Below are 23183 nucleotides of genomic sequence, written 5' to 3' on the forward strand. Positions count from 1 at the left end.
TATGTAATAGTGTATGTATTAGTTTGCTAGGGCTGCCTTACAAAGTACTACAAATTGGCTTAGAACAACAGACATTTGTCTCATAGTTCAGGAGACTAGAAGTCTGAGATGAAGATGTTTTCAGGGCTGTGCTCCCTCTGAAGGCACTAGGGAAGGATCTGTTCCAGGCCTCTCTCCTAACCTCTCTGGTAGTTCTTTGGCTTGTGACAGCAAAACTCCAGTCTTCACATGGCATTCTTGCTGTGTACATGTCTCAGTGTCCAAATTTCCCCTTTTTATAAGGACACCAGTCATATTGGATTAATGGCCCACTGTCATCATGATCTCATCTTAACTAATTATATCTGCAGTGACCCTAAAAGATCACATTCTGAGGTACTGAGGGTTAGGACTTCAACTTATGAATTTGCAGAAGTCACAATTTAGCCCATAACAATATGTAACAATATGTAATACGATGCAGGTGTCAGGCTGCCAGAGAGTTCCATTCTGTAAGGAATTGGGCAAGCCATAGAGCACAGAGAGCACAATCCACTAGATTGCCCTCACTTCAGACCAACTGGCTACAAATTCGAGGGTCCCCACAACCACTTTCAGATTTGATAACTCACCAGAGAGACTAGAATTCACTGAAACCCATTATCTTCACAGTCATGTGTATTATAGGGAAAGGGATACAAATTAGAAGCAAGAAATGTGTAGAGCAGTCTGAGAGGGTTCCAAATACACAGAATTGATGTGGAACAGTATGCATGGAGTATTGCCAGTCTCTGGTATGCAGAATTTTTATTGGGACTCCATCATGTACTGCCTGTGTGGCTAACCTTTAGTCTCCAGCCCTTCCCCAGAGTTGGGGCTAATGCCTTTAGTTTCCAGTTACTCCAGAAGTCAGAACTGATACAGCAGGTCCTAAGCCTCCATCATAAATCACATTGTTGACTGTTTGGTGTTCAAAGCCCCCAAGCAAACATGGATACTCCTGACAGGCAGGACATTCTAGAAGCCTAATGATCACCTCCCAGGAACCAAGGGCAAAGGCCAAACTTCTCTTCAGGTATGACTAATTCTTCACATATTTCATGGCTCAGAGTTTTAAGAACCTCTCTTCTAACGATATGCTTTAAATTTAAAATCTGTTTCTGGATACCAACACATCACAACATTTTTTATGGAGTTATGGTATCTAACTTAAATATATTCAATTTCCCAAAAAGGAAGAGTTAAGAATTTCAAAAGTAGTATTTCTAAGGCCTCTTTAAAGTTCTATCTCTAAGGATAGAATAGACCATGTTACCTTTCTGTAATTTACTCCCATTTTTTTTGTTCCCCTGTGAACTTTAAAGTTTCAGAGTTAAAATTAGAATCATATTTTAATAAATAATACAAATGACCCAGTTCTATCCAATTTGTTTTGTTTTCAAGAAAACAACTTGTTACTGAGCCTGTCTTGCAAATATAATTACAACAAATGAGAAGTGTTATCTTTTAAAAACTTTTGGTAGCATATTTTATCCAACATTTGTATTCAGTTCTGTGAATACAGTGAAATGTTCTTAACCTTTTGACATAGTTTATAAATACTGTTTTATGCAATGGTTCTCAGCCTTTTGTTTTTCTGAAGTACACTTGAGGAAAATGACATTCCTGTCAGCAATGGTGGCTCTCTAAAACAGTGAACTTAAATGCCTCCAACGATACTCTTTCTTCCTTTTGAACATTTCCATTGTTCTCTCTCTCTCACCAAACTCACCGAATGAAAAAATTAAGGCTGTAGAATAGGGAAAATGAACTGGCAAATATGGATAAAACTAAAAAGACTGGCTGTCATGGCAGAATACACAAACAAAAATTGCAAAGGAGTGTTCAATAGTTCTGTACTCATTGTAGTGTAACATTTTGAAATGTAAAAATAAATTTCTTAGGTTCATGGTAAGCAGTTTTGAAATTTATGCATGCCTCAATTAATATGTAACAGATTAAAATTAGTTCATTTATGTTAGTCACTACTGCCTTAAAATCTAGTTCTTGTTTTAAAATTCATGTAATATTTGTAGAGTGGGAAGTTATTGCCAGACACACATGGTGAAATTCTTGGTAAATGCTGTGCTAGCATTATGAAGGAAGTACTTTGAGGGACCTGAGGAGAATGATCAGTATATAGTAGGAAGAGTAATAATAGTTACAGTTTGAGGGCTTACTATGTGCTAAGCTTTTTACTTGTGTTCTCTCATTTATTCCTCATATAGTTTTATTACCTAGACATTGTTATCTCTATTTTATAGGCAAAGAAACACGTTTAGAGAGATTAAGCAAGGTCTAAAGATAGGTATTAAAGAAGTGAGTATGAATATTTCATAAAGAACATTTGAGTTGCCTTAACAGAGGAATAATAGAGATTCTGGACAATGGGAGAATCTTCACTTGAAGGTGTGGCAGATCATATCTTGTTTAGGGAAATGGTGAATAGCCATACACTATGAAGTCACAGGGTTCATGGAAGGGAGTTGGAGGTAGAGTGCAGAGATAAATCTGAAAGGGAACATTGAGGGTGGAGTATAGAGGCAGAGTGAGTGCCTGGTGGAGGAGTTTAGATCTTATCATTGGTAGTGGTGAGCAGTGTTATCACTTTAAGGAGAGAATTTGATCAGATCACTATTTTAGTACTCTATCAGCAATATGAAATATCAGAGTGTAGGACTAGAGTGATACTAGATGCAGGAAAACCAGTTAAGTGGCTGTTGTGAAAGTTTAGAAGAGAGCTGAATAAAGCCAGAATAAGGATGGTGCTGGTGACTGAGAACACTGAAGAACATGAAGACTTCTAAGGCAGAATGGGCAGAACTTGGTTAACATAAGATGTTTAGATGTGTTATTACGTAGATGAGGAATACAGGCCAAGTAGATGGGAGAAGACTTGAGTGGTGGTTGATGGACCTGTTGGGGTTTTTTAAAAGATTTTATTTTTCCTTTTTCTCCCCAAACGCCCCCGGTGCATAGTTGTATGTTTTTAGTTGTGGATCCTTCTAGTTGTGGCACGTGGGATGCCACCTCAGCATGACCTGACAAGTGGTGCCATGTCCGTGCCCAGGATCCAAACCGGCAAAACCCTGGGCCGCCGTAGCAGAGCATGTGAACTTAACCACTCGGCCACGGGGCTGGCCCCCTGTTGACATGTTTAACATGCTTGTAGGATATCTAGATAGAGAGGTCTAGTAAACAACTGGAAATACTAAATTTAAATGGTTTCCTAGAAAATTTCTGCTGCATTTATGGGTATTTTTAATTTCTGTACTTGGCAAATAAGCAACTCTTTAACATTTTTTTATTTGTTTATATTTTTCCTTATGTTTTATAGTCAACTAAATGAAAAGCCCTTACCTGAAGGCTGGGAAATGAGATTCACAGTGGATGGAATTCCATATTTTGTGGACCACAATAGAAGAACAACCACCTATATAGATCCCCGCACTGGAAAATCTGCCCTGTAAGTTTTCTAAACATTGTAGATTAAAAGTAAAACTGGGGGCCGGCCCGGTGGTATGGAGGTTAACTTTGCACGTTCCGCTTCGGTGGCTTGGGGTTCACTGGTTCAGATTCCGGGTGTGGGCTTACACACCACTTGTCAAGCCATGCTGTCGCAGGCATCCCACATAAAATAGAGGAAGATGGGCACAGATGTTAGCTCAGGGCTAATTTTCCTGAAAAAAAATTTAAAAAGTAAAACTGATTCCTAAAATCTTAACATAAAGATATGAATTAGCAAGGAGTGCAATTCTTACTATTTCTTGAGTTGGCTTGCCCATAGGTCTCTGTTCACTAAATATTTTACATTTCCATTACCTTTTTGAATATTTTCTCCTAGAGACTCTTCATATTTGTTACCATCTGTTCACATAGCACTAATTGAGACTATTTAGAAATTATCAGTGCAGTACTGCCCACTAATCCCTGATTTCTGATACCTGCTTTCTTTCATTTCCATTACTTAACTTAAAAGCTCCCATGACTTTTTCTTTTCCATTTTTGAAAGTAACTTTGTGTTTTGTGGATTAGCTTAATGTTTTGTTTAGGATTTTTTTTATAGTGGTAAAATATACATAACAAACTTTATCATTTTAACCATTTGTACAGTTCAGTGGCATTAAGTACATTCCCACTGTTGTGCAACGATCACCACCATCCATCTCCAGAACTTTAACATCCCATACTGAAACTCTGTACCCATCAAACAATAACTCTCCAATCCCCCTTCTCCTCCCAGCCACTGATAATTACTGTTCTATTTTCTGTCTCTATGAATTTGACTACGCATGTAAGTGGAATCGTATAATATTTGTCCTTTGTGACTGGCTTATTTCACTTAGCATCATGTCTCCTAGGTTCATCCATGTTGTAGCTTGTATCAGAATTTCATTCCTTTTCAAGGCTTAGTAATAGTCCATTGTGTATATATATTACATTTTGTTTATACGTCTGTTCATGGACATTTGGGTTGTTTCCGCCTTTTGGCTATTGTGAGTAATGCTGCTATGAACATGAGTGTACAAATATCTGTTCACATACTTGCTTTCAGTTCTTTTGTGTATACACTCAGAAGTGGAATTGCTGGATCAAATGGTAATTCTGTGTTTTCAGGCACTGCCATACTGTTTTCCACAGTGGGTACACTATTTTACGTTCCCACCAGCAGTGCACATGGTTTCCAGTTTTTCCACATCCACACCTACGGTTGTTGCTTTCTTTTTTGTTTTTGTTTTTATTGTGCCATCCTAATGGGTATGAAGTTACATCTCGTTGTGGTTTTTATTTGTATTCCTCTAATGATTCATGATGTTGAGCATCTTTTCATGTGCTTATTGACCATTTGTATATATTCTTTGAAGAAATGTCTATTCGAGTCCTTTGTCTATTTTTGAATTGGGTTTTTTTGTTGTTGTTGAGTTTCAGAAGTTCTCTATATATTCTGGATATTAACCTCGTATCAGATATGTGATTTGTACATACTTTTCTCCCATTCTGTGTGTAGCCTAAGAGTTTTATAGCTTTAGTTCTTAACTTTTAGGTCTTGGATCTATTTTTAGTTAATTTTTGCAAATGGTGTTAGGTAAAGGTCCAACTTCATTATTTTCCAAGTGGATATCTAGTTTTCACAGCACCATTGGTTGAAAAGACTGTCCTTTCTGCGTTGGATGGTCTTGGTACCCTTGTCGAAAAATCATTTGACCATATATTTGAGAGTTTATTTCTGGGCTTTCTATTTTGATTGTTCTATATGTCTCTCTTTCTTCCAGTACCACAGTGTTTTGATTACTGTAGCTTTTACTAAATTTTGAAATCAGGAAATATGAATCCTCCAACTTTGTTCTCTTTCAAGATTGCTTTGGCTTTTCAGGGTCCCTTGAGATTCCATATGAATTTTAGGATGGATTTTTCTATATCTGCAAAAAAAGTCATTGGGATTTTGATAGGGATTACATTGAATCTGTACTTTGCTTCGGTTAGTATTGGCGTTTTAACAATATTAAGTTTTCTAATCCATGAACATAGGCTGTCTTTACATTTATACATTTATTTGTCTTTAATTTCTTTCAGCACTGTTTTCTAGTTTTCAGTGTGCAAGTCTACTCCCTTGGTTAAAAGTAAATCCTAATTTGTTGTTGTTTTTGATGTTATTTGTAAATGGAATTATTTTCTTAATCCTTTTCAGATTGTTGATTATTTGTGTATAGAAATGCAACTGATTTTTGTGTGTTGTTTTGTATCCCACTTTGCTGAATTTACTTATTCTAACAGTTTTTTTGGTCTGGAATCTTTAGGGTTTTCTGTATATAAGATTATACCATCTTCAAACAGAGGTAACTTTTACTTTTTTCTTTCCAATTTGTATGCCTTTTATTTCTTTTTCTTGCCTGGTTGCTCTGGCTAGAACTTCCAATACTATGTTGAACAGATGTAGTGAAAGCAGGCATCCTTGCCTTGTTTCCTGATCTTAGAGGGAAAGTTTTCATTCTTTGACTGTTGAATGTGATGTGAGCTGTGGAATTTTCATATACGGCCTTTATTATGTTGAGGTAGTTTCCTTCTAGTCCTAGTTTGTTGCGTTTTTTTTTTTATCATAAAAGGATGTTGAATTTTGGCAAATTTTTTAAAAATTTTTTTTTTTTTTTGAGGAAGATTAGCCCTGAGCTAACTACTGCCAATCCTCCTCTTTTTGCTGAGGAAGACTGGCCCTGAGCTAACATCCATGCCCATCTTCCTGTACTTTATACGTGGGACGCCTCCCACAGCCTGGCTTTTGCCAAGCAGTGCCATGTCCTCACCTGGGATCTGAACTGATGAACCCCAGGCCGCCAAGAAGCAGAAGGTGCACACTTAACCGCTGCGTGACTGGGCCGGCCCTAATTTTGTCAAATTTTTTTGTGTCAATTGAGATGATCATGTGGTTTTTTTCCCCTTTGTTTTTAATGTGTAGTGTATTATATGACTTTTCATGTGTTGAACCATCCTTGCATTTCAAGAATAAATCCCACTTGGTCAAAAGAATTAAAATATTAATACTTTTAATATACTGCTGTATTCAATTTGCTAGTATTTTGTTGAGGATTCTTGCATCAGTGTTCATAAGAGATAGCGGTCTGTAATTTTCTTGTATTGTCTTTGTCTGGCTTTGATATCAGTGCAATGCTGGCCTCATTACTTTTTAATTTTATACTTTCTGCATATTAAAAGCGTTCATGTTTAAAGCAGAAACTAGGAATTCAGGGCAATTAGGTATCAATGTAATTAGAAATTATTTAGATATTGAAATAAATTATAAATAGGTACTGTCGTATCATTCATTTTAGTTACAGTTAAGGGTACATAATAACAGAAAACCCCAAAACAATAGTGGCTTATATAAGGCAGAAGGATATTTCTCTCCAACATTAAAAAATAGTCAAGTAGGGGCCAGCCCTGTGGCCTAGTGGTTAAATTTGGCATGCTGTGCTTTGGCAGACCAGGTTCAGTTCTCAGTCGCAGACCTACACCATTCATTGGTGACCATGCTGTTGTGGCGACCCACACACAAAATATAGGAAGATTGGCAACAGATGTTAGCTTAGGGCAATGTTTCCTCATTTCCTCAGCAAAAAGAAAAAAGTCCAATGGGATTTAAACAGCAGACTACTGTATAATCATGGCTCAAAGAAGTCATGAGAAATTAGGAAATATTTTGTACTTGATAATAAAAACACAACATATCACAATTTGTGGGGTTTAACAAAAGTAGTCTTTAGAGGAAAATGTGTTGCTTTAAAGAACTAGATTAGAAAATAAGAAACGTATAAAATCAATGATCCCTGCTTCCACCTTGAAAAACAAGAAAAAGAAAAGTTACTTAAACCCAAAATAAGCACAAGGAAGGAAATAAGCCTAAAAGGAGAAATCAGAGAAATGGAAATGAAACAACAGAGAAATCAAAGCTAGAAGTTGGATCTTTGAAAAAGATTAATAATATTGATAATCCCTAGTAAACCTGAGAGGGAAAAAAAGAAAACACAAATACTAATATGAAAGTAAAAGAAGGCTATCACTACATATCCTACACACATTAAAAGATAGTAAGGTGTATATTTTGAACAGCTTTATGCCAATGAATTTGACGTTTTAGATCAAATGGACAAATTTCTTGAAAAAGACAAGTCACGAAGGTGAACACAACAAGAAACGGGAAATCTAAATAGCCCTGTGTCTGGTAAAGAAATTGAATTCATAATTCAGCAATTTCCCATAAACAAAATTCTGGCCTAGATGGCCTCACTGGTAAATTTTATCAAAATTATAAGTAATAAATAATATCAATCCTGTTTAAATTCTTTCATCACATATGAGAGATGGGAACACTTCCCAACTCATTTTATGAGGCTCCTATAACCCTGATACAAAAATCAGACAAGAAAAGTAGAAGAAACTTATTGACTAATATTTCTATGAACATAGGTGTAAAAATCTTTAACAAAACAGTGGCAAATTAAATCCAAGATAGGAAATGGATATTATACTATCATCATGTGGAGTTTATCCCAGGAATGCAAGATTGGTTTAATATACAAAAATCCATCAATGTAATTCACCATATTAACAGATTAAAGGCAATAAATCATGATCATTTCAAGAAAGCACTTGACAAGGGGTTGGCCTATTGGCGTAGCAGTTAGGTTCCTGCAGTCCACTTTGGCAGCCGGGGTTTGCCAGTTCGGATCCTGGGCACAGACCTGTGCACTGCTTATCAGGCCATGCTATGGCAGGTGTCCCACATGTAAAGTAGAGGAAGATGGGCACAGGTGTTAGCTCAGGGCCAATCTTCTTCAGCAAAAAGAGGAGGATTGGCAGTGGATGTTAGCTCAGGGCTAATCTTCCTCAAGAAAAGAAAGCACTTGACAAAATACAATGCAAGTTTATGATAAACTCTCAGCTACCTTGGAAACTTTCTTACCTGAAAAATAGTATTTATGAAAGACTTACAAACCAACATCAATACTTAACGATGAAATACCTCAAGATCAAGAACAAGACAAGGATATCTACTGTCACTACTTCCTTTCAACATTGTATTGGTAGTCCGAAGAGATAAGAGAAAGAAATAAGAGATATATAGATTGGAAAGGAAGAAATAAAACTCTTTTTTTCCACACAGATAATATAGTTATATATATAGAAAATCATATGGAATCTAGAAAAAACTACTAGAACTAGTAAGTGAATTTAACAGTGTTGCCAGAAACAGAATCAATTATATTTCTACTTTATACATTTAAAAAATGAAATTAAAAATAATCTAGAAGAAAAAGCACATAATTCAGTGATATGAAGTTCAGGGCTAGCTTGAAAGGCTTATGGTGGCATCCGTGATCTAGACTTCTTTCTTTCTGTCTACCAGCCCAGACCTCAAGGTCACATCATAGTTTGTGATAACTGATGAAACTTCAGCTATTATAGTCACACTTCAGGCTGGAATATGGAGGAAGAGCAAATTGGAAAGAGAAAAAAATCTCTTTTCAGCTATGTCAGCTCTCTATAAAAGAGCCTTCCTGGAAGTCCTATACAGCATTTCCACTTACAGCTCATTAGCCATAGTTAAGTCACACAGCCACACTTTGAAATGTAATCTTTATCCAAGATAGTTGTCTGCCCAGGTAAATATCAAGTCTAATTTAAGAGAGAGAGAGAGAGACAGAGGGGGAGAGAAAGAGAGAATTGATTTGAGGCTAGACAACATTCTCAGATAAAACCTCCTTTACCCAGCCCTGTTAGACTGATTTGGTTTATATAAGAGAAAATCATACAACAGTGGCTTTAAAAAGGCCAAATTTTATTTCTGTCTCTTACTTAAAAATAGTCTTGGGAAATATATATTTTTTTAAAGTGGTATTAAGGAGTCTACTGTACTAGGATATTTTTCTATTTGACTGTAAAGTACTGAGGGGGTGTGGTATTTTGCTTTCCTTCAATATTTTATCTTACATGCAGCTGTATATGTCATATTAACATTCTTCCTTAGAGACAATGGACCCCAGATAGCCTATGTACGAGACTTCAAGGCAAAGGTTCAGTATTTCCGGTTCTGGTGTCAGGTTAGTATCAGGACTGTATTTCTGTACTCCCTTTCCTTTGTTTGTTGCTTATATTACACAGTCAGTGGTTGTGAAAATAACCCATAGAAAAACAGCTAAAATGGGAAGCATTGGAATCTCGCCTACTTTTAGGGCAAAGAAATAGATTTATCAGATAATTTGTGGCTTCAGTTGTCTAAAAGAATAATTTTCAAACCATTTGGATAAGAAAATATTGCTACTCTTTCTAATACCCATTACTTTCAAATTGCACAACTCTTCAAACAAATGAGTTAAAACATTTTCTGATGTATAAATTGTAACCAGCCTGTTTTATGTGGCATTTGATATAAATGACTTTGATAAATACATATATATATGTATCACTTTGATAGATACATACATATATATGATTATATTCAGAGTATTTTTCCCAGATGTGATCAAGTACTTTTGATGTATAAATATTTACTGAATTAATGATTTCTTTATGGGTAATAAATAAAATGAATGCACTAGTCACAGTGTTACTAAGATGAATATTTTTTAAATTTCAAACTCCTGTAATTAACTGGGCCTAGGCAGCAAAAAGAATTTGAATTAGCTTTTTGAAAATAAATTAAGTAAAGATTGAGTTGACTCATTAAGTAAGCACTGTGCATATAAAATCTTGTTTTCTTCTCTTTCTTATATTTCAAATTATCTATAATTGATCTTATATATCAAATGATCTATAATTATCATGAATGCTCACAAATGCATGGTTAAACATTATTGAATATAAATTCATATTCATAGTCTACTTGTTTCTGTAAGCAAAGATTAAAGTAAATAAAACTTTACTTTTTTGGTTTCTTGATAGGCCATTTTAATGGTGAGAGTTGACTTAAGTCATTCTTGTATTTCAGCAACTGACCATGCCACAGCACATAAAGATTACAGTGACAAGAAAAACATTGTTTGAGGATTCCTTTCAGCAGGTATTGTTTCATCCACTCAATAGTTTGCCTCCTGGCTGCCAATCTAAAACCACCTTTTGGTGCTGGCAGTTTAATCTAAATAGTTTGGAACTTTTTGAGTTGGAGTCCTTGAATTTTTAAGTCTAATCTCATGCCAGCTACCTTAGTACTTAAAATTTAGGAACATGGAGATAGTTTTGTATGTGTACTTTTGTATGTGTGTATTTTGTGCTTTTGAAGTGTCAGAGTAACTTAAAGTGATTAGTGAGTTTCAGGTTTCCATTTATAAGCTAAGTGTTTGATTTGAAATAGATATTTAAGTAAGAAAATATGCTTTTGGTAGACAAGAGTCTAGAAATATCCATATGAACGTTGGATGGGTAGAAGAGGAGAGGGGAAGACTTTTATACTTCTGTATTACTTACATTTTTACAATAAGTATATGTTACTCCTATAATTAAAAAAAATTTATGTAGGAAAGAACGTAATTGGTCATTGGTGACAATATCTAAAACAAGATATGTTTTCAGAAATAGTCAACCAGTTTTTCTAGTTGTCCTCAGAACCTGAGTTAATTTACTGCTTACCTTTGTTTTGCAACTTTATTTACCAATCAACTGCAACTAAATGTTAACTAATTTTGTTATAGGGAAGATTAAAATGACCAGTGAAAAAATGTCTTAAAATGAAAACATCCAGTTAGTCCTTGTTTTATTGTCTTTATTATAAAGTCCCTACAATAATTGTGGTAGCTACAGCTTCAAGAAGTGCCAAACTGAATGCAAAGGGAAAAGAGATTGTCTGAGATAGTTGACGTAGCTGGCTACTTGCTTTCAAAAACAGTTATGTTCGTTTCCTAATGGAACCTCAGTTATTAACATTGAAGGGAAAAGCCAGTTGGCATCCTGCTAAGTAGGAGCAGATAGCTTTTTAGCAGCAGAGCTTGACTAAGGCCATTTAGAGAATTATGAGTCATTCCCTTGATCTGATGTAAGTCTCCAAGGCCATTCCCCACCCTAGTCGTTAGCTATTTCTAATTTTCATATTCATAACCACTGTGTAGTCGCTGGTGGACCAGTTTCTTTGAACATAGCTTGCAAGTAGTAGTGCTGTGAAAAGATGCAAAACGTGATTAAATGTCCCTTTATCTTTTGACTTTGAAACCTAAAGGTTTTTGCAGAATGACAGACCAGATGGTACTAAAACAGTTGTTTAAAATTGTCATCTAGATTTGACATCCATCAAATAAGTGTGGAATAAAAACTTGAGAAAAATTTGATTGCTTTGAAGAGTGACAAATCTGATAGCAAAATTAGTATCAGATTTTCTTCATAACTGTTGGATAAAGTTGTTTTGGGTAGTAAGTGTTTTTGTTAACATAGCACAACTATTTATGGGAGAAATTGCAGGAGAAAAATTTGGTTCTTTTCCTTCATAGTAGACATTTGTTAAAGGATATTATTTAAAGATTTTTTTCCAGGGAACAGTGAATCCCCAGGTATCAGACACAGGGCAAAGGAACAACCAGAACTTCCTAAGGGAACAGTCTCAGTTTAGGGAGAACAGCAAGAGAGATCAGGGACGGCCTAGGGTTTCCAGAGCAAGCACAGCGACAAGGAATAGCCAGAGGGAACAAGAAACAAACAAACAAACAAAAATTTTTAACCTGTAACGTCTCTCGTTTGCATTGCTATATATCTAGCCTATAGTATTTGTAGAATATTTTGTTGTAAGCATTGAATTTTTTATTACATCTGGGATTTTCTTGTTTGAGTGGGATATGAATTCATGAAAGTGATATACATGTTTGGTGGGAACTAAGAGAACCCTGGCATAAGCAGGTTACTTACTGAGCCTCTCTGGATATTTAAATGTAAGAATTCAGTCTTACCATTTCATGAAATAGAGGCATTGTATGAACTTCTCTCTCATCAGGCCCTGTCGTTTTTTTCCTAAGAGTAATTAATATTTGTAATGTTCCACTGGCCCAATTTCAGGAAAGTAATTAAATAGTTTTACAAAGCAAGAACCCAAACGACCTATCCATTGTAGGTCAATAATGGTACTGTCCTTCAAATATGAAGATGATCTTATTAACCACTGTAGTAGGATGCAAAATTTGAGTAGTTTTTCCAGGTATTTATAGGTTTCAACTGAGAAATGAGTTTCCAAAGTTAAGTATATTCTCTCTGCAGCCACTGGTTTTCATTTCCAAGTTAGCCAAGTAGCTATTAAGTGTATCTTTTGGCTGTAAAACAAACACAGACCTACCCAAACAAAACCAAAACCAAAACCAAACAAAAAAAGGGGATATAACCTCTAACTATGCTCACAATTAACTCTGCTCTAAGCAAGTGAGAGAACCAACTTTATGTCAATAGTAGGATTGTTTAAAAGAAAATTATATATGTATAAAGTATATAGAAATATAGATACATATAATATATAAAATATTATGAAACTTTAATGTATTTTCTGTATGTTTGGTGTTGACTAGACAACAAACACCATTCTGTGTTATGGAGAATTTAAGTTACCTATAATGAAGGAGATTTCAAACCTGGAAGTGGTAGTTTGGTATTTCAACAACTGCTTTTACCAATTCTTTTACTTTATTGTTTTGTAGATAATGAGCTTCAGTCCCCAAGATCTGCGAAGACGTTTGTGGGTGATTTTTCCAGGAGAAGAAGGTTTAGATTATGGAGGTGTAGCAAGGTAGTGATAATATGAATACTCACAACTTAGTACCTTTCCTCCAAAGGTATCATTACACTTTGCTTGCAAGTATTATTTTCTCAATCTTATTATTTCAGGAAAATGAAATGTAGCAAATTATTGTACCTTTATTATGCTGCATCTACAGAATTTCAATAAACATTAATCCCGCACTTTTTCTCTAAGGTTCTGCTAATTGGACTTCACCCACATCACTCGTTTAATCCTTAGGATAAACCTGTGAGATAGAATTTTACAGGTAATAATGAGGTTAAGACACATAACTAATTTAAAGAGCCTGGTTGCAAGCTTTGCGTTATCAAACCAGAAGCCAGTATTTAATCCACCACCTAATGTCTGTTCCACAATACATATAAGGCCCTACAGTGATCAGGTCATTTTCCCCATCACAGATTACTGATACAGATAATAGTCATTCATTTCCCAACTGCGATTAATATGAGGATACAGAAGGCTGTATACAATAGGCGGTGAAATTTTTAATTCTGCTTTCTTAATATTGGAGCTTCTAATCAAACCCTAGAAGATAGACTCAAGCAAGAAATTGCTTTGCTTATTCCATAACAATATATCATATCAGGTTAAAAGTTTACATAGCAGTGGAAGTATGGAAAGGCAAGGACTTTGGAGTCAAGATGCATTTGAATCCTTTTTCTGCACTGAGTAGTACAAACTGGGGCAAATATCTTCATCTGTAAAATAAGAATAGTCATATCTGCTTTTCTAGGATTATTGTGAAGAGTCGAAATACTATTTATTCATGACTTAATTGAGACCCTGAGTCTTTGCATACTAATCAGTGGCTACGTTTTAGTAGGTTTTACTTATGTTGTATTTCAAAGTTCATATTTCAAAATGTATGAAGTAATCACAGGTAAATAATAAATATGTATAGAAACATTTAATTTTTTACAAGTTAAAGATAATTGAGGAAGAAGGAGTCATTCATTCTTAATTAGAAAATCAACTGGCAGTATTAAAGTATAAGCAGCATTACCACCAGAGGCCATGAACTAATAGGAAAAGAAATCACGGACACAGCTCAGATCACATGTACTGCTCCAGATGCTCTCTGCCTGCTGTTCTACTAGACCCACCCTTGTTACATAGTAACCATAATCTTATATTAATATTGGTTGGTGTTTTCACAGCATTTGAATTAGAGCTTCTCGGAGCATTTTTCTAATGAATGAGTAGCTTGAATTAAGTGTTATATTGCCTCTGTGAAATTGGAAGGTTTTTCATATTTATCTAAGATTTAGGAGCAGTGGCACTCGATCAGGATCACTGTGGGGCTTAGTAATAGATGTAATAATATTAGATTCGTTTCAGCTGCTCTAACCTCATGGGTTAATAGTGAATTTTAAGCTTGCCTATGTATAGTATTTCATTGATTCTAAGACTACCATTTTCTTATTTTAATATCTATGAAATTGGGATTGTATCATAATTGGAAAAAATTTTGTCAGTGGTTCATCAAAGTCAAGGATGTCTTAGATTCCTTGAAATATAATTATAAGCAGTGTGTAAATATCATCTCTATAAAATAGATATCAGTTTGAAAAGAAGCAGTAAAAATCCACATGGGATTAGAAAACTATCACCAGCTGAAGAGTGTAGATTCCTGAGAACTTTGTAGCACTGCTCTTTGATTTGTTGGCATGGTTACTTACAAGATTTTTTACCCTAAATTTTCTTTTGATTTCAGAGAATGGTTCTTTCTTTTGTCACATGAGGTGTTGAACCCAATGTATTGCCTGTTTGAATATGCAGGGAAGGATAACTACTGCTTGCAGATAAACCCAGCTTCTTACATCAATCCAGATCACCTGAAATATTTTCGTTTTATTGGCAGGTTTATTGCCATGGTAAGTGCAGGTGGGGAACTGTGTTTACTTCACTAATTCAGCAACACTAAAGCATTGTTTCTTTAACTTTCTCATTTGAAATTTTCTCATCACTGAGACATTTCTAAGATTGGGTTTGTTATATTTGCCCTTTTCCCAGAAACGTACCATAATAGATCATATGACCAGGGAGCCTTTTTTTAATGAAGAACTCATCTAACATTCTGAAATACGACTATTATAATAAAATTATCTTAAATGGTATTATTTTCTTCTTGCATAGGCTCTGTTCCATGGGAAATTCATTGACACAGGTTTTTCTTTGCCATTCTATAAGCGTATCTTGAACAAACCAGTTGGACTAAAGGATTTAGAATCTATTGATCCAGAATTTTACAATTCTCTCATCTGGGTTAAGTAAGTTTGTTTCCATTTAATTTATCAAAATATAGTCTATGTGCTTTCGTTATGGTATTGGTAACTTATCCAAACTGTAAGCATGTAATTGGTTTATTGAATTTAAATGGTCTATGTTAAACCTCTCTCATTATTCAGTATGATAAATCTTACAGAAATGCACCCAAGATCTTAGGCAAAAATATGACGACTTTGGAGCATAATCTTCCAGTTTTCTTATTATTTTGATTTTGTAGTTTAATAGTAATTAAGAACGTAGTCCTTCAGTTAAAAACTTTTATATGATTGAATTAGTGTAACCAATAGTGTTAATTTCATTTGTGCAGAGAAAACAATATTGAGGAATGTGGTTTGGAAATGTACTTCTCTGTTGATAAAGAAATTTTAGGTGAAATCAAGAGTCATGATTTGAAACCCAATGGCGGCAATATTCTTGTAACAGAAGAAAATAAAGAGGAATATATCAGGTGAGAGAGAATGCTCCTTTTGACATAGTTTAGCCTTTCTGTTGGACTACAGCATGTTGATAATCACCTAGTAATACTAGTGGATAGTATTTAAAAAAAAAAATTGCCTTCTTACTAATTACTATAAGAACTGATTATGTATTAATAAGGGCATGATTGATACTTTCTACCTTATAAGTGTGTTGAGGAACAGGGAAAATGCTTTGGGAAGTCAAAGGAGGGAGACATCGTTTCATCTAGTTGTAATCATGGAGTAAGTAGCTGATAATATTTAAGTTGAGCTTTGAAGGTTGGGGAGAATTCAGTTGTGCAGAAATGAGAGCAAGAGTTTTAAGCAGAAATATGGAGACTGGAAAACACAAGTCACAAATAGTAAATAGGGAAGAGTAGCCATGGTGTATGGTGCTGTGTTGTCAGGCAGCACAGAGTTGATATCCTGTTCTGCCGTGTCCTGCATTACAGAAGCCAAAGAACATGAGGAATCCTTAGAAGATGTGGAGGCTAATAAGTTATAATAACCCTTAAGAGAACAGTTAGAACTACAGTCAAGTGGTTGATGTAGAAGCCAGATTACAATAAATTAAGGACTAAATTCAGTAGACAGTCAATCTAAATTTCTCTTTCAACAAGTCTGGCAACAAAACAGTGAGAGGTGGGATAGATTCTTGTGGAGGCAGCAGGATGGAGGGACTATCCTACAGGTTATTTCAAACTAAATCTTACAAACAATTAGTCTAGTGGGTGCTAATGGGTTTTATACCCTCTTTCTGGTATGTTTTCAATTTTACCAGAATTTTAAAAGTTTATAAAGTGATGGAAAAAAATTTCTCTTATATGAAACTTTTACTTTCTATGCAAAAGTGGGAGTTTTAAGGGTAGAAGTAGTGCTAGATCACTCTTTTAAATACCAGTTCTATAACTACTATGCCATGTAACACCATGTCATTGAAAAGAAAAATTTATATGCAGATCTTTTTCATGGGGAATATTGTAAGATCAGGTAAAATATAAGTATTTTTTAATGTACTTTTTTAAAATGATGGTTTGTAGTGTACCTCTGTTATGTTTTGCATTGGTTCATACTTTTAGTCTCAGGAGTTAGTGGTTCATTCACATATTCTCAACACCAATTCTGTCAGATCAGGGTGAGATTTCACTATCTGCTGCTTCTTGAGTTCCAGTTTCTGGGTCTCTTGCCTGCTTTTCTATTTTTACCTCTGAGTAATATAGCTGCTCCAGCTTTCTTGTGATTAGTATTTCCATGGTATATCTTCCTCTATCCTTTACTTTCAGTCCTGTGTCTTTGTATTTAAAGTATGTTTCTTATAAGCAGCATAGTCTTGGATCTTATTATTTTTATCCAGTCTGATAATCTTTACTTTTTAATTGCAGTGTTTAGTACATTTACATTTAATATTATTACTGATATGGTAGGACCTAAGTCTGTCACCTTATTTGTTTCTTATTTTTCCCAATTTCCTTTGTTCCTCCTTTCCTGCATTCTTTTGAATTAAAAGAGTGATTTTTAGTCTTCTTTTTTTAATCTCTTCTGGGTTTTTTTAGCTATACCTCTTTAATTTCTTTAGTGACTGCTCTAATGATTATAATTGTATGCATCCTCAACTTATCGCTTATAGTTAATATATTAATGTTATATAATATAATATTCTACTACTTATACAATATAAGAAGCTCATAATAGCATAATTCCATTTATCTCTCTTCAGCCATTTCTGCTATTAATGTCATTTTATTTATCTTATAAGCCACATAATACCTTATTATTATTCTTGCTTCAAGCAATTGATAGATTTATAAAGAAATTAAGAAAAAGAAAAAATAGTCTTTAATATTTATTCGCATTACCATTTCTGGTTCTCTTCATTTCTTCCCACAGATCCATTTTTCCATCTGGGATCGTTTCCCTTCAGCTTTAAAAACTTCCTTTATCATTTCTCTTAGTGTGCACCTGCTGGCAGTAAATTCTCTCAGCTTTTACCTGAAAACATCTTTATGTCACCTTCAGTTTTGAAGGATATTTTCGCTAGATTTAGATTCTTTTTAGTGCTTTCTGTCAATAACATCATTCCATTGTTGGCCTCTATTGTTTTTGATGATGTGAGACATTGTTTCTGAATGAAATGTATGGTTTTTTTCTGTGACTTTTAAAAGATTTTCTCTTTAACTTTGGTTTTTAGCATTTTGACTCTGATGTACCTAATTGTAATTGCTTTTATATTTATCCTGCTTGGCATTTGCTGAGTTTCTTGTATCTGTGATTGATGCCATTTCAGCAATTGTGGAAAATTTGAGGGCTTTGTCTCTATGGATGTTCCTTCTGCTTCATTCCCTCTCTACATACTTCAGAGACTTCAGTTACATGTATATTTAACCTTTGATATCCCATGGTTCTCAGATGCTTTATATAGTTTTTATCTTTTTTTCTATCCTTCAGTTTGGATCATTTTGATTGATCTGCCTTTGAATTCACTACTGTTAAGCCTATCCAATGAAATTTTCATTTCGAATATTCTGTAATTTCCATTTGGTTCTTTTAAGAATTTGTCTGCTGAGAATCTCCATCTCTTTACCCAATTTGTCCATCTTGTCCTATAAATTCTTTAACACATTTTTAATAAGTTTTTTAAAGTCTTTGCTGACTTCAACATTGGGCCATCTGTGGCCCTTATTCTATAGACGTTTTTCTCTTGATTATAGGTCACATTTTCCTGCTTTTTTGCATATGTAGTCATTTTTTATTGTGGATGATACATGGTAGAGACTCTGGATTCTTTTTTCTTCCTCTGAAGAATATTGAGTTTTGTTTTGACAGGCGGTTAAATTAAGGACAGATCACACTGATCTGTGGAAGCTTGCCAGAGCTGGTCTATTTCCATTTTGCCTTTAATCCTAAACATAACCTTCATTCTTGGAACATGGTCCTTACTCCTTACAAATACCTTGGAAAGCCCAAGGTATTTACCACATCACTTTGTCAGATACAGATATAAACTCTTAAATTCTGTCTATCTGGCACTAGGTAGCTGCTGAAATTTCTTCTTAGATCTTTAGCTTTGCAGTTGTTGCTTTGCACGGGGTTCCTTGGAGTCTCATCATCCTGCACATGTGTTTTAGGGGTCAGCTAAGGCTTTGAAGTAAATTTCTGTGCATATTTTGGAGCCTCCCTCTCTTTGTCTTCTTTCTTTCTGGGACTTTTCCATAGCACTTTTGGCAGCTTCAGGCTCCTAACCTCATGTCTCATCAGCACAATAAGGCTGTTGCTTCCGTTTGAGCTCCATTCCCCTGTGCTCCGTGTAAACTGGGAAGTGCCCTCAAGGAAAAAGCCTGTTAAATGTGGATCTGCTCCAGCCAGCCTCCTTCAGGAAGCTCATCCCCACCAGTTTCTGCCTGCCTTGTTTTTTGTCTGATGCCTTCAAACATTTGTTTTTTATAATTTGCCCAGAGTTTATAATTCTAGTCAGCAGGAAGATTAGTCCAATACAACCTGTACTGCCATTTTCCAAAATTTCAGTTTTCAATAAACTTTAGGACTTTAGTTGTCTTAAGTTGTCATCAAGTAATCAGATGTCTAAAATACACATATTTGTTTGCTTGTTAAAATTGCTAAAAAGTAAAGATTCTGTAGTAAAATGGAAAAAACAGTTTATATTTGTGATTTTAACTGTTAATATGTACGTATATAGATAAAGATTAGAAGAAAGTCAAAGCTGAAATCTAGAATACTCAGTTGAGGAAAATTTTCATTAAAAGAAAATTGCAAGGGAGAAACCTGTAAGTTAAAAGAATTTTAAGAGACTTGCATCATATGAACCTTTTTTAGATTCTGATTCAAGCAATATGTTAAAAAAGATTGTGTGAATGAGTAGAGTTTGAGCACCAAATATTTGATATAAGGGAATTATTGTTCACTTTTTTTGTGTGATAAGAGAATTGTGGTTATGTTTTTAAAAAGAGACCTAATCTTGTAGAGATATATACTGAAATACTTATGTTTAAAATTAAATTATATGATTTCTAGGGGATGGGTTAGGGGCATAATGAAATAAGATTGGTGTTGGGTTGAAGCTGGGATGTCTGTACATGGGGTTCCTTATAGTCTACCTTTATATATATTTGAAGGTTTTCATAATAATAAATTTTTTAAAAATTATTTTTACACTCAGAATTTAAAGGTAAAATCTAAACTTCCTGATAGCTTTTTTATATTTATTTACCAGAATGGTAGCTGAATGGAGGTTGTCTCGAGGTGTTGAAGAACAGACACAAGCTTTTTTTGAGGGCTTTAATGAAATTCTTCCCCAGCAGTATTTGCAATACTTTGATGCAAAGGAATTAGAGGTAATGAGTTTTTCTTCTTTCCTCTGCAGCATGCTGGTAAATAATACCTTCAGGTGTCTGCTTGCAACTCACTTTCCCATTTTTCCAGTGGCAATAGTTTTTTTTAATGCTGGCAGGATCTTTTGAAGCATCCCAAATAGTTTAAAGAAAGTCCATAATTTATCCAAATATATAAAGATATTACCAAAAAAAAGTATTACTATCAGCACCTCTTTACAATGAGTGACTTATTTACTGGAATATGTATATATGACACCGTACATGGAAACTCAACCTTCACAAGTAATGTAGATATAATTCTTGATACATAGTTTATAAACAAAGCCTCTTGATTAATGTGTTTTTTGAAAGTTGTTTAATATTAGTCTTTTCTTACCCATGTCTAGCATTTTTATACAGCTTGTACTGTTACCTAAAGAAATCATTTGTCTTTTTCATCCCTAAAGGTCCTATTATGTGGAATGCAAGAGATTGATCTGAATGACTGGCAAAGACATGCAATCTACCGTCATTACACTAGGACAAGCAAGCAAATCATGTGGTTTTGGCAGGTTTGTCTCAATTTATTTCTATTGGCAGACTTACCATAACATTTCAGAAATTGCTTACCACATATGGAAATGAGTCACAGAACAAAATGTACCAGTGTGTTCAGGCTCCTCATTCTATCCTGTGCATTATGATGAATACAGATTGTAACAGCATTCTTTTAAGACTATTGCCAAGTAAGCAACACACACCTTATACCTTTGCCCAGAGTATGAGACAACTCCAGATGATTAAGATTCCCCTGCATTGGATCCAAATGCTTTTGGAATGTTATAGAACTATCTAAAGTATGGTTTTCATCATTCAGACTTCATTAGGAATTACATAATGTTCAGAAGGCAAAACTCAAGAGAGAGACGTGGATTGGAATCATAATGGTGTCTCTTCAAAAAATGTCTGCTAAAGAGCACGTGAAAACATGCTCAATATCACTAATCATTAGGGAAGTGGAAATCAAAACCACTATGAGATACCATTTCACACCCATTAGGGTGGCTATTATCAAAAAACAGAAAATAATTATTCTTGGTGAGCATGTGGAGAAATTGGAGCTCTCTTACATTGCTGGTGGGAATACGAAATGGTGCACCACTGTGGAAAACAGTTGGTGGTTCCTCAAAAAGTTAACCATAGAATTAACATATGACCCAGCAATTCAACTCCTAGGTATACCCAAAAGAACTGAAGGCAGGGGCTCAAACAGATACTTGTATACCTATGTTCATAATAGCATTATTCATAATAGCCAAAAGGTGAAAGCAACCTAAGTGTTCATCAGTAGATGAATGGATAAAAAAAATTGGTATATATATACAGTGGAATATTATCCAGCCTTAAAAAGGACATAGGCTATATAACATGGATGAACCTTGAGGATATTACTCTAAGTGAAATAAGCCAGTCACAAAAGGAGAGATATTGTGATTCCACTTAATGAGGTATCTAGAACAGGCAAATTCATAGAGACGGAAAGTAGAATAGAGGTGACCAGGGGCTGGGGAGAGGGAGAAGTAAGGAATAAGTTTAATGCATGCAGAGTATTTGTTTGGGATACTAAAAAAAACTCTGGAAATAGAGATAATGGTTACACAATACTGTGAATATACTTAATGCCATTGAATTATATACTTAAAATTTTTATGTTTTATATATTTTACCACAGCAAAAAAATAAAAAACTTGTTAAATGTCAGCTATTGAACTGAGCTTCTTGTAACAAATAGGATTAGCATTTAAAAATACTTAATAGTAGTACAATAGGATGAAAGTTATTCTTTACAAAAAAATATTTGGCTGAGGGCTGGCCTGGTGGCACAGCTGTTAAGTGTGCACATTCTGCTTCAGTGGCCCAGGGTTCGCCGGTTTGGATCCCGAGTGCAGTCATGGCACCGCTTGGCAAGCCATGCTGTGGCAGGCGTCCCACATATAAAGTAGAGGAAGATGGGCACGGATGTGAGCTCAGGGCCAGTCTTCCTCAGCAAAAAGAGGAGGATTGGCAGCAGACGTTAGCTCAGGGCTAATCTTCCTTTAAAAAAAAAAATTTTTTTTTTTTAAATTTGGCTGAGCCAAAATACTTGTGCTACAGGCTATAAAGCATACTCCAGAAACCTAATGTTTTGAGTCAGAGTTGGAGGAGTTAAAAGTCACATAATATTGGCAATGCAAAGCTACACCAAAACCTCAAGAACATCGAGAGGAGGAGGTTATCGAGATACATCTGGATCAGAATTCTGTGAGCTTGATTTCATTTGTTCATAAAACCAAAAAGTCTATACTGAGTCAAGCTGTGTGTCCTATGTAACCACAAGAATATCCTATAAGACAGGCAGATCTCGGGGGGAGAGAGGAGGGGCTGCCCTAGAAGTAGGGAGCTCTTAGGCCCAAGGCAACCTTCTTTTGCTATCTTCCTATAAGGATGTGGTCCTAAGATTTATATAGGAGAAGATTGGTGGGACTTTTTAACAAACATGGAGAAGCTCCTCCATCTACGGTGGTAAGCACATTCATTATCTAGTGCATCTGACACTAGGAGTTGGTTTCAGATTTGAAATGATTGTTTTTCTTTCTTGTTTAGTATGTTAAACATAACCTGTGATCTATATATCTCTTTAAATGTGCCTTTAACAGTTTGTTAAAGAAATCGATAATGAGAAGAGAATGAGACTTCTGCAGTTTGTTACTGGAACCTGCCGATTGCCCGTTGGAGGATTTGCTGACCTCATGGGTATGTATACAGGATCACTTTTCCTATACAGAA

At 35.0% G+C, this 23183-nt stretch overlaps 1 protein-coding gene across 7 annotated transcripts in view; it reads left to right on the top strand.

The window, feature by feature from the left end:
• Window positions 1–23183, top strand: part of ITCH (itchy E3 ubiquitin protein ligase) — a 109332-nt gene that overhangs the window by 76504 nt on the left and 9645 nt on the right. For all 7 annotated transcript variants that reach the window (XM_005604581.4, XM_001916721.6, XM_005604582.4 and 4 more), the window contains 10 exons: window positions 3356–3484; window positions 9542–9614; window positions 10502–10573; window positions 13179–13267; window positions 14997–15156; window positions 15419–15552; window positions 15879–16019; window positions 20258–20378; window positions 20825–20929; window positions 23054–23150. In XM_005604581.4, coding sequence (XP_005604638.1) covers window positions 3356–3484; window positions 9542–9614; window positions 10502–10573; window positions 13179–13267; window positions 14997–15156; window positions 15419–15552; window positions 15879–16019; window positions 20258–20378; window positions 20825–20929; window positions 23054–23150 — 1121 coding nt within the window. The remainder of the gene's footprint in view (window positions 1–3355; window positions 3485–9541; window positions 9615–10501; window positions 10574–13178; window positions 13268–14996; window positions 15157–15418; window positions 15553–15878; window positions 16020–20257; window positions 20379–20824; window positions 20930–23053; window positions 23151–23183) is intronic.

The sequence above is a fragment of the Equus caballus genome, chromosome 22 (assembly GCF_041296265.1).
Source record: "Equus caballus isolate H_3958 breed thoroughbred chromosome 22, TB-T2T, whole genome shotgun sequence".
Lineage (NCBI taxonomy): Eukaryota > Metazoa > Chordata > Mammalia > Perissodactyla > Equidae > Equus > Equus caballus.